The sequence below is a fragment of the Peromyscus maniculatus genome, chromosome 8, assembly GCF_049852395.1.
Source record: "Peromyscus maniculatus bairdii isolate BWxNUB_F1_BW_parent chromosome 8, HU_Pman_BW_mat_3.1, whole genome shotgun sequence".
In the NCBI taxonomy this organism is placed as follows: domain Eukaryota; kingdom Metazoa; phylum Chordata; class Mammalia; order Rodentia; family Cricetidae; genus Peromyscus; species Peromyscus maniculatus.
This window is the reverse complement of record NC_134859.1, coordinates 71,299,559-71,311,528: the sequence shown is the minus strand read 5'-3', so window position 1 is coordinate 71,311,528 and position 11,970 is coordinate 71,299,559. Positions and strand designations below refer to the sequence as shown.

At 52.2% G+C, this 11,970-nt stretch overlaps 1 protein-coding gene across 8 annotated transcripts; it reads right to left on the bottom strand.

Moving 5' to 3' along the window:
• Positions 1-956: 956 nt before the first annotated feature.
• LOC107401972 (uncharacterized) lies at positions 957-11,950 on the bottom strand. 8 transcript variants are annotated; one of them, XR_013041822.1, is made up of 4 exons: positions 11,069-11,950; positions 3,466-3,539; positions 2,354-2,503; positions 957-1,199 (listed from the first exon to the last, which is right to left on the bottom strand). XR_013041822.1 is itself a non-coding variant. In XM_076543067.1 (3 exons), exons 1-3 carry the CDS (start codon positions 11,948-11,950, stop codon positions 1,183-1,185), a joined length of 1,059 nt encoding a protein of 352 aa, XP_076399182.1. In that variant the 3' UTR covers positions 957-1,182. The 8 variants fall into 8 exon arrangements, 4 of the variants coding, with proteins under 4 accessions (XP_076399182.1, XP_076399181.1, XP_076399184.1 ...); XR_013041823.1 differs by having other exon boundaries at positions 11,074-11,950; XR_006074795.2 differs by lacking the exon at positions 11,069-11,950 and adding an exon at positions 7,679-10,538.
• Between the last annotated feature and the right edge of the window lie 20 nt (positions 11,951-11,970).

Sequence of the window (11,970 nt, the reverse complement as noted above, 5' to 3'; positions counted from 1 at the left end):
TTTTAAATCAGATGCTAGGAACCTCCCTCCAAAGATGTTGATTAGATTGGTTTGGAGTCCAGGTACCTGGGTTTTTTAAGAAACAAACAAAACAAAACAAAATTCCCTGATGATTATACTGTTGTAGCCAGGGAGTGAACCACCCATGTAGGCCAGTATTTCAGTTTACAAATAGACTCGCATACAGCTGACCCGTAGCAGAACAGAGATCAGAGGAGCTGATCTGCTCTCCCAGCCCTTCTGTGTCCCTCTGGGGTGTTTGTGACATGAACGACTAAGGTGGACATGGTGACACAGGCCCACAGTCTCTGCACTGGGGAAGTTTCAGCACAAATTCGGGGGAGTGGATGTCAGCATGGGATGGCAGTGGTGATGTGCACCTGTACACAGACACACAGGTACCTGTGCGGAGGCCCCTCCTAATGGAGTACACAGTCTGCTGTCTGAACACGGCAGTGAGAACATTTACACATGTCTGGTAAAGATCTATGTGTGAGTTGATACCCATGTTGATGTTTATGTGACAGTCTAAGTATGTGTACGAAAAAAAAGTGTGTGTAAATGCATCAGAGACCCTGAGATGTTGCCGTAGGTATGTATGCATTGGTACACGGACCTGGAATGGTATACAAGTGCATAAAGCTAAATTCACACTTACATTTACCTGTGAGAGCACATAGATGAAGATATGTTTGTGGCAGGCTAGCTGTGTGAGTGTGTGTCACAGGCAGTCTGTGTGTATGATGGTGCAGGTTTATGTGTGGGAGAGGCTCCTGCCGTTTCTATCACGCTTCTAAGTAATCACTGGGAAATGTATGTGTCGGGAAACAGTATCTTTCATGCTTAAATATGTCTCAGCATATATAAATGAAACATGATATTGTGCCGGGCGAGATGCTGCATATTAGTGTTGTTTGTCATTGATAGAATTAAATAATCCATGCAAAGCCCTGGTAGCATTTCTTACAGTTTTATTTAACACTGTTTTGGCCAAGCAGCATTTGGCCTACACACGGCAGGCTACTACAATAAACGTGAAATTCGGCGATCATAACATACAACACATGAGAAGTATGCCAGAAGAGTGTTACCTAAAAATCCCAACTGGCCCCACCTTTCCTTGGGCTCCCCTTCTTTGCTTCCTTTCTTCAACCCTGGTTGAGGGCATCCCTTCACACTTCGCTAGGAGGCCTCTGCATCTGTGGCAAAGGGAAATAAAGGGAGGTGAGGATTTGAGGTTTGGGGAGAGATAACATTCCAGGCTCCGGGTCTGGAATGCGTCTGCTCCTCCTAGTCTGTCAGAAGCAAGCCCAAACCCCAGTGCGAGCAAAACAGGAAGGCTAACACAAGCATCCTTACGCTTCTGCAGGCCCTGGGACTGACTGACGAAGTCACTCATTCAGAAGAGGGAAAACAGATTGCATTTATCAAATTATTGGCAAATCCTTCCTGAGAAGATTCATCAAATCGGGTCCCTGCTTCTTTTGTTTAAGAAGAAGCTATATCCTTGCTGTGGCCCAAATGAGAACAAGCTTGCACCCAGGCACAGACCAGCCCACCTCCAAGAATGAAGGTGGAAGGCCCAGCACGGTGGCACACAGCACTTGGGAGACAGAGGCAGGCAGATCTCTGCGAGTTCAAGACCCAGCCTGGTCTATCTAACGAGTGCCAGGACAGCCAGAGCTACGCAGTGAGAACCAGTTTCAGAACAAAACAAACAGGAACAACAAAAAGAATGAAGGTTTCACCAGTTGTGATGGCCCACACCTTTAATCCCAGCCCTCGGGAGGCAGAGGCAGGCCTACAGAGCAAGTTCCATCACAGCTAGGGCCACACAGAGAAACCCTGTCTCAACAAAACAAAACAAATCAAAAAGAATGAAGGCTGGTCAGGGGACTTGGAAGCCGGCTCCATTTCCGTTATGAATGACCCGAGGTAAAGCAGTACTAGCAGGCTGGGAGAGTAGGGTCTCCATCTGTAAGGCTAAACTCCGATGTGAGTTAAGAAGGTGCCAGAAGAAGAGCTTACTGGCTTCTGACCCTGAAAAGATGTCACATTTTGTCCCAGAGAAGATAAATATATGACACTTAGAGGTCCTTCTGAATCTGCCCAGGACTCCACATGGAACTTCGATGTTCTCCTTGATGGTCTGTCGCCACCATCCATGGAGCTTCTCCCTCGGCCCATCTTCCTGCCGGTGAAGTTCCTCACCAGCTCCTGTCCTACCCGCACACCCAGCACTGTGAGGCCAGGGAGGCCAAACCTAATCTGGGCAGCAATTGGACTCACCCCTACTCTACAAATACTATCATCACCAGCTAAGCAGTCGTCACCAGCACGCACCAGCACGCACCAGCACTGTCTTCTCAGACAGCCTCCAGCCTCTCTCCATCAGCAAGGGTGGCAGCCAACCTGAGCGGGGACAGCAGAATGGCAGCACCAGTGAGTACTGTGTCATCCTCACGCTGCTGAAGTCGAGAAGTCGGCCCTCCATGGCCGTCTCCTGAGGCAATACAGAAAAGAAGAAAAAGAAAGTAAAGAAGTCTCCTTGTGTTTGGATTCAAAGTGCGAACAGTAGAAAGTAACACACACACACACACACACACACACACACACACACACACACACACACACACACACGCTCCACTCCACGAAGACAAAACTCATGAATCATCTCCATGACTGAGTACTGCAGCATTAGGTAATATTCTCAGAGGCCCAAGGTTTTCAGCCAAATCCCAGGTCTAAGCACAAGGACACTGCATAAATCCCTCCCCTTATGAAAGGCCAGTCTGAGCAGATGGGACCACTCTTAAGTAAACTGGAGAGCCCCCCTTTGCCGGGCTCAAAAGGAGAGGCAGGGGGTGGGCCTTCCCGTCCTGCGAGCAGGAAGCCAGCCTAGCAGCAGAAGCCAAAGCTGTTAATTCTGCAGCTCATGCTCACATCTCCCACTTATCTCTCTGGGGGAAGGTATCCATCCCTTTGACCACACAATCCCACCTCCCCTCCCTAAAGGGAGGTCAGGCTGGAGGAGGCCGCTGCAGAGCAAGTGGTGGCCAGAGGTGAGAAATCAAACAGAGCTTGGAGAGCTGACCTGGCAGGAGGGGGTGAGACTCAAGGACTTTTCCGAGGACCACAGTTTATCTCCAGACCAAATCTGGGGCTATCACCTCATGGCCACCCCACTTACTGATAACCACCTCATTAATATTAATTAAAAAATACGTTAGTGGAGAAGAAAGAGATAAGTAACTAAGCAACTCCGTGGAGGTAGAGGGCATCTCGTAAGTTCTGTCTCCCTCCATCCGATAGAGTGCCAACTGCCACCCCAGGCCCTGCCCCTTCCTCCAGGTGTGTCAGGAAGATACAAGGCAGGGGGATGGAGAAAGAGACAGACTCGGGCACCCCAGGTGCTCACCAAGAAATGCACAGACTGTGAAATTACACCAGGGCTGGACAACTTACCACCACGCATGAACCCTTGGGGTACTGAAATAATTAACTTGCTAATCAGCTACACCTTGTTCTTTCCTTTCTCCCTGGAAAAAACAAAAAATGCAAATCGCCTTCCTATGTCAGTCAGTTGGAAACAAATAATGCTTTTGAAGAAACACACCCTCTGCTGCTGCCCGGACTAAAATGGGTCCTGGCGCATCCTGCTGCTCTCCCCTGCCCACCTGGCTTCACAGAGACAGAGACACCGGGGTTTCCTATGCCCAGCAGAACCTTTCCATCTCTAAGCTTTCTCGCTTGGGCCCTCTTTAGCCTGCTTGCTGGCGCTAAACAGCCAAGATCCATGTGGAGAAAAGAGGATTGATTAGAATCGTAATAATAATCCCTGGCATCCGTCCGGCTTTAGCCGTTACAAAGTGTTTTCACACATTATCTCATTCGGTCAGAGGAAGTCGGAGCTGGAAGGGACCTCGGCAATCGTTTAGCCCAATCCCTTGCATATAGATGGGGAAACTGAGGCCCAGAAAGGTTAAAGAGCTTCTCCAAAGTCTGGGGACAGTTGTGGTCAGGTAGCACTGCTCATTGTCGAGAATTCTTGTGCTGCCTGAGGGCCTTTGAAATGAGGCGAAGAATATAACTGCTTTTTGCTACGTAACAGATACAAACCAACACATCAAACAATTAGCAAGACATGAAAATGAGTGAAAGCTACTCCTATAAGCAGTGGTCTCTGCAGGGGTGGCTCACAAGGACGGGAGATAGTGAGTCCGAGTCCAGATGGACATGTTAATTCAAAGACACCCCCCCCCCAACACACACACACCACTGTCTCTCTATGCTCATCCCCATCTCCTGGGGTTTAAAAATGTGAACGTTATTACACTTTGAGGTTTGGGGCTTAATGTGGAGCAGGTTGGCAGGAAGGAGCTTTTCTTGAATTCTAATCTGGCACCTACACTGGAGGGTTCACAGCATAATGGGTTTGTGTGTGCATGTGTGTGTCCGCGCAAAACATTAAATGTAGCAGTGGAAAACACCCATCTTGATCCTTGTACAGATTCGATAATTTGCAAATTAATGGCTCTTTTCCTCCAAGGCTCTGAGAAGGTAATAAAAAAAAAAAAAAAAAAAAAAAAAAAAAAAAAAAAGGCTTTCTGAGGAAGGGGAGATGTGGATAAAAGACAGACAGAAACCCGAAATATAAACAGGGCAAAAGAAGACACATAGACACAGCTCTGCCAGGAACATATCTCCCTGTGAAGGGCACGCGTGTCCACAGCCTTCCTCTGCTTCCTGTGGCTCTTAATTTAAAAAGCTAAAACCGCTTTGGTCCTCGGATGCCTGGTCTATTTACGGATGTCCTTATAAATGTGCAAGACACCGTTTCTGGGTTCCAGGTTTTTAATTCATCACTCCTCACCCCTTCATCTGCTTCTAACACAGGTCTCCCCTCGCCTCTCGGTGAGTGGAACTTGTGCCTGCCCCCATTGCCCGAGCCAGTTGGGAGGTAAGCGGTTCCTTTGTGTGCTCACTTATTGCTAAGCCCAACTCTTTTCCCTCGAAAACTCCTTCTTCTCCCTGTTGAGCTGACCATGCTTGTGGATTTATGAAGAGAGATGTTTTAGCAGAAATCCCCCAGAGTGTCCCATCAGCCCTAAATCCCAGGCCCGCTCACCCCCCCAAGACCCCATGACACACAGCATGCCACCACGGCTTCCTCTTGCCTATGTATTAGCCATCCATTGTGGCAACCTGACATCTCTCACACATAAAACCGTAAGAGAGAAATAAAATATCTGTCTCTTGGCGAAAATAAAGCTTTGCCTCCCTCCTGATGTATAGGATATAAAATAAAGCCGAGGCTCCAATAGTGGCTTTTCCTTATGCTGGAGTTGCCTTTGCACACAGTGAGACAATGAAGACGGATGGCCTGGGACGAGGCCCAGCCTCCTGGGGCCGCCTTCACCCTCTTTTATGGCAGCCTCTCTCTCCACCTCCCTGCCTTTTTCTTTCTTCCTCACTTTCTTTCCTTTCTGGTTTCTATTTGCCTTTTATGTGCCCTTCTCTTTCTCTGCCCTGAAATTTTATTCCTTTCCCTTGTTTTTTTTTTCCTCTTTCTTTTTTCTTTCTTTCCTCTTAAAGCATGGCAGTGATGTGGAGAAGAGGGCAAGCATCTCACCTTCTCTAACGCGCCAGTCACCTCTCTTGGTCTGCCCATCACCCTCAACTCTCTCTGGACCTCTAGTCCCTATAAGTAACACTGCTCCTACTGCTTGGGGACTCGCTTTGGTCAAATGTACAAATGCCCCCGGGGGACAATTAAGAATTGTGTTCAGTGGGGCTGTGGGTTGTTTTGTTTTGTGTCCCTGGGAAGCTGTGTCCCCTCCAACCCAGTCTCTGAATCTATTTACTTAGCCTCTGAGGAGGCCAAGCGACAGTGCTACCTCACGGGGATGACAGTTGACATTCACCTCCCAAAGCCTGGACACGCGTCATCAAGCAGATACATAGTGGACCTTGGGTCCCTTCAGCCAACTCAGCTACCAAAAAAACAGATCAGTCCCCTGCGTCTGCTCCCCAGTCCTGAGACCTGAGGGTGTAGTGGGGGCATACTGAGCCTTCTCCATGCCCACGTAGACGAGAGCTGTCACCCGGGCACAGAAGCACAGCTACCTGCCTGCCTTCCCACCCTCTACACATTCTTTCCTACCCAGCAGTAGCCACTTGGTTCCTCCTTTGTCCCCAGAGACCTCACCTTTGCGGGGATGACAAGTACTCTGTGGGTTTCTACAACTCCCCAAGTTTGTCCTCATTCTTGGCCTAGCCTCGTCCCTGCTCCTAGTCTCTTTTCATCCTTCTCAAGCTGTTTCCCAGCCACCCTCAACCTCTCCAGCTCTGTCAGGGACTGCAGGATGCATCTGCCCTAGGTCCTGGAAGAATAAACAGTGACAGTAGGTAACTCATGCTCTCCCCTGGGGGAGAACAAGAGAGTTAGAGACTGCCATGTGGGCGACGTCTAGCAGAGGGATAGTGAGTGGCTTTCAGCTGAGAGACTTCAAGTCCCAGGTGCAGAACTATAGAAGGTCCTCGGTGTGCGTGCTCTGGTCACTCTAAGCCTAAGAGACCTTTGTTAACTTTGCCCCAAACCTGGACAGGCAAAGCAGGAACATCTGTTGAACTCCATCCAAAAAGGAGGGAGGTGCTGAGGATAAGAGGTTAGAACTGCCAACTTCAGAACACACTCATTCTCAGTCCCAAAGGCTGTTAGCTTTGGGGTCTCCCTGCCTCCCTCCCTTCCCACTTGATATCTCTCCGGATATCCGCAGTGACCACCAGCATTAGGTAAGGGGAGAGAGTCAATTAGGGAAAGGATTAATTACTCTGAGGCAGGAGTCCCGTTTGTCTTCCTCACGGGTGTGAGTGTGTGCTCACACAGAGGAACGTGGGCACGCACCCAAGTACACATTGTTGTCACGCCGTCTTAGACGTTTTATTTATTTGTTGGATTCCTGCCCAGTGCGGCTCACACGCTTTCCATAGGCGTTAAGTCCCCCACCAAACAGACTCCAACCTCCTTTTCTCTGGCCCAGGAATGTGCCTGTCACAGGCATAGCACACTTAGGTCCCTGTGGAAGACCCTGGCTGCGAGCTTCAGGATTCTCAGCTTCTAGCTTGTCTCCATTACCCTTTTTTTTTTCCTGACAGTCTTTTTCTGTAGCTTGGCCTTGCCTGGACATCACTGAGTAGTAACCTTGAACTCAAGCACTGGGATTACACCACCACAATGGGTGTCTTTTCCATCTCTTTGCTTCGCTCTTCCATGTGTTTCTCTGGACACATCTTCCCTCCCTGTACACCCTCTTGCTTTTTCTGCATGCCTTCTCTTCTTCCCGCCTTTTCTATCCACGTCTGTCTTCTTCAACGCACCCTCTCTCTCCCCCGACAGCCATTGCTCAGCTTCACTGGCTGAGTTCAGCACACTCGACCTCGCCGCCCTAACCGGGGGCCCCCCTCTCCATGCTCAGAGTCCCCACTAGCCCTCAGGGGAAGCCTGGATTGTTCACCCAGGCCAGGTGCACGTCGTGACATCCGGCAGGATACTGCCCTTTCTTGGCTTCCCTGTCCCTCCCCTACCACTGCCCAAGCTCGGCTGGGGAAAATGCCTCCCCGGAGCGAAGTGCGCTCTGGAGCACCGTGGCAAGGCCCACCTCCCCCAACTTCTCACCTTCAGTATGCAGGGATAGGAACAGGCGCCCTTGCTTGGATTGGGGTTCCTGTCTGGGGAAGTGTAGAGAAGAACGATCTGTCTCCCTCTCCTGCACCTCCTTTACGTTGTTCAGGAGAGACAACGATATAAACTAGAAAGTACCGCCTATTAAGAGCGTGAACCTCGAGAGAGGGGAAGGGAAAGAGGCGGGGGACTGGATCAGAGAGACTCCAGCTGAGCAGTTCCTTGGTTGCATAAGCCGGATCTTCACAGGTCTGTGCCGAGTCTGTGTGTCTTCCAGATGGCAGGGATCCAGGGTGCATCTAGCTGACCCCTTCCTGCCTCCCTGTACCTATGCTACTGGATATACGGGGTTTTGTGGTTGGCAGTCCTAGGAGCCTACTGGGGCGGGCCCTCTCTCCCCTTTTAATGCGGACCGTGGTCTGAACTGGAGGATGGAAGCGGCTGCTCTGGCAATTAAGTAGCGACCCACAGTGACTAAGAAAGCACGGTCCCTGGTTGGTGGGAAACACTCCCGACTGCGTAGGGGGTGTGGAGAACATGGGTTCAAGGGCTCTGGACCCAGGAGGCAAGGGAGATTAGTGGTGTGTGAGCGGGGAAAGGCTGGCCAGCCCCAGTTCCGAGACAGGATCTCTCCCATATTTTGAGCTGATTTTTGAGAATCCTCTGGGAAGACAAAACTGGACTGTGGAAGCCCCTATCTGGGTCCTCTAGGGCCTTTCCCTATGGGGATTTTGTGATCGCTGAATGATGGCCAGGCGTCCAAATTGCATCTCAGGACACCCGCCGGGGTATAAGTGGCTGAGGGTCTATGTGACTTTGAAGAATGGAGGGTAGTAAAATGGGTGTACTTGAGATCGTGGACTGCGTGGTGGTGTAGGTGAGGAAGGACGGTTGGGAATCTTCTTCAGAGGTCATAGATACACACGTAGAGCTGAGCTCTGTGGATCCAGAGATGGCGCATTTAGAATGCTGGGTCAGTTTTCTCTCCTTGTCTCCACTACTGATTCCATTTCAAAATAAGAGCTCAATGGAAATGGGGTGGGGGAGAGAAACGTTAGTCCTGTGTGCTGTCACCGCGGAAGTGTTAAATATGGATTTTAGACAGAGAATCAAGGAGCCAAGAGACATGCCTGGCATTGCCCTCGCTCGTTGACATACACACACCCCAGAAGCTGGGATTGGCTCGGCGACCGGTTTTCTTCACCATTTGGACACCGAGACATGCAGGACACGATGCCCTAGAACCAGCGTCCTGTCTTCGCCCAACCCCGTCCTCTAAAAGAGGTCCCTTCTCCCATACCTAGGTCTCAAAGTCGTTACACCCCCAAATCAGTAAAACAACCTCTCCCCGACCTACCGAAGGAAGGTGAAAGTCGGAAAGGGAAGGCAGCCAAGTCCAGTGGCACCCTACAGGTCCCCGCGACAGCAATTTCTTAGTTGCCCCCTCCCGGGCCCCTCTGCTTTGCATGTAAAGTAGCCCAGCTGAGCCAAGTGTGAGCCTCCCGCGGACCTGGGCGACTATAGGCTCCTGAGAGGAGCGCTTGAGTCCAGGGCGGTAGCAGCTAGTTCTGGAACAGTTGGGGGTGAAGAGCGTGGGGACCGATGGTCCCTTCTTTTGGGCACCCGCTTTGAGTCGGGGCAATAGAGGATCCGGCGCTCCGCCGCACTTGGCACGCCCAGGAGTGCCAGAATTCTTGATACTAGTCGACTTGTTCTAGGAAGTGTCGGGTCCGGAGGAAGATCGGGATGCCGAGTCCAGAGTCCGCCCCAGAGGTGGGAGGGCCCCTTTCTAACCCCGGCTCAGCCTAGAGTCTATCTAAGCCTCGAAAAGACCAGGACAGGGGTTGCTGTGTGAGAGCTAACCAGTTTAGCTGCCTTACTTTGGTCCACAGCAGCTCCAGGAGAGTGCGTATGTGGACAGGGGTCCCAAGAATGCATTGGGAGGTCTGACGTTCAGAGGTGGGGGTGGGAGCAGATCGCCGAGGAGGCGTGTGAGGCAGGCCTTGACCCGTTGGGTTTGCGATCATACCGGTAGGAAGGCAGGGCTGCTGGAGAGCTTAGGTGTTGCCGGGAGGTGGAAGAGAGGAGAAAGGGGGGGCCTTGGCACAGCCCTAAAAACGAACAGTGCCATCCAGCACAAGCCAAATTCGTGGCAGCTTCTTCTCTCTTCGCTGGAAGAGGGTATTCTGTTTGTGGACCCGGATTCACTCACTGCCAGTCCAACCGCGTTTCCGCGCGCTTTTCTCCTAATTTAGCCCTGTGGAAGGTCTGCCAGGTGCACAGATGAAGTAACTCAAAAGGCAGATTCTGAAATACCATCTAGATATGGCTGCTTCGGTAACACCCTTATTTCCTTCCAAATTTGATCCAATGCGCCTTCCTAGCATCTCCCCCAAATAGGGAGCAAAAGTAGCATCGCTTTGAGATTAAGTTTGGGTTAAGCTTAGAAAAAAACAAAACCAGTCGCCACAGTTAACTTGAGTGCTCCTGGGTACGAGAATGACTCTTAAAAGTTCAAGCCCTCAGGACCAAGCATCCGACTTCCACGCCTAGGCAGATCCGCCCCCGCCCCCGTAGGTGGTGGCCAGGAGTTTATAACGCGGGCAAAATGAGGAAAGTGAATTATCCCTAAGGAGTGTACTCTGGTAGGCATGGTCCGCTGATGTCTGAAGAAACGAACTAGCTCGAAGCTTAAAAAGGGAAGGTCTGGGAGGCAGGCTACTCCGCCAGTGCGCTGCACGCCTCCCTCCCCTGCAGCCAAGGTGCAGTCCCCCCGCAGCTACCACCTCCCCCAGCTGCGGGAGCCCCGCGGTTTCCCACCTAGTCATTTGTTTTTGTTTGTAAAAGGTGTCTCCGGATCACAATTTTCTCACAACTTCTCGCCAGAGTTGCAACTCCTCACCCGAAGCACTTCCCCACCCACTCCTTCTCCCATCCTGGCGCCGCGCCTCCGGTTTCCCCCCCGCCCCCATCAGGAAATCGCCAGAATCAACTTTCCAAGAGAGCACAGCGGGAGATCGACACTCGTGTCTCCCAGACACCCTGCCGGGTGGACTTTGGTTGGACTGGGGGAGGGGGCACCGAGAGACGGGGAGGGAGAATAAGCTGCCAAGCGCCCCCTACCTCTCCAAAGACTCGCTCGAGCTGTGTGCCAGAGGCAATTTCCAGGCCAAAAGAGCAAGAAGGGGCGGGCTATCAACACCTACCGATTTGCAAAGCCTGTGTACCTAGACCTCCCAAGATTCCAAACCCAGTTGCACTCTAATCCCAACATGACACCCCCCCCCCCCGGTACGTTTGCCTTTACCCTCCCGCGGAACTCTGGCCTCCTCCCTTCCTCCTCCCGCCTGCTTTCAATCTTTGACACTGAAACCGACGCCTTACCAAACCTGGAAGGGGCCAGGACATCTCGCTGCCATCGCCGGCACCGCGCGGGGCCACCGCCACTGATCCTCTAAACGCGGTCTCCCCGCACTCTCCCCGGCCAGGGGGGAATGCAGAATGGTTTACAGAGGGACCGCGAGGCGCTGATTGGTCGCAGTCCGCCGTGACGTCGGCGGGCGCTGCATTAAGGCGAGGGGGCTTCCAGGGCTCAGCCAACAGCCAGGAGCAGTGACCGAGCCGCTGGAGCTGGGGAGAGACGCGCAGAAGACTGGGCCAGGAGTCCAGGGACCGAGGGGCGCGCGCCCGGGGGAGAGCCAACCAGGAACCCGCGAGCCGGACCACGACATCCGCAAGCCGCGCCGAACTGTTCCAGCCGCTAGCCTTCTGTAGCCGCTGCACCAGGACATTATTCCAAAGCTCTCCGAGACGCCCCCTCCCCCTGGCGCTTCCCGTTGAACGAGGAAAAGAAAAAGAGAGGGAAAAGAAAGGAAGGAGACTAGAAAGAAAAACCAGATTTGCCACCACAACAAAAGGGGAGGGGAGGAAAAAAAAAAAAAGTCGAGCGACTGTGGGGCTGGAACGCAGGCAGCGGGAGCGTGGGCCGAGCGATGCGGGGCTGCGCGCCCAAGCGGCCGCGAGTTGTGACTGAACCCAGGATGCACGGCCAAGCGTGGTGAAGAGCCAGACCACATTGCCTTCCCGAAGGAGGCAGGGAGGGCCGCCCCGAGGACACGGAAGGCCGCCTGGCAGGCCAACGGCCGAGGTGACAGGGCTGGGGCGGTGGGGAGCGAGCGAGTGCGCCCGGCTGCGCCCGCCCGAAGTTGTCCCTTTCCATTTTTGACTGGCAAAAACACTCTCCAAGGGGAGGGGGGACCTAAGCATCAACTACAATCAACAAATCT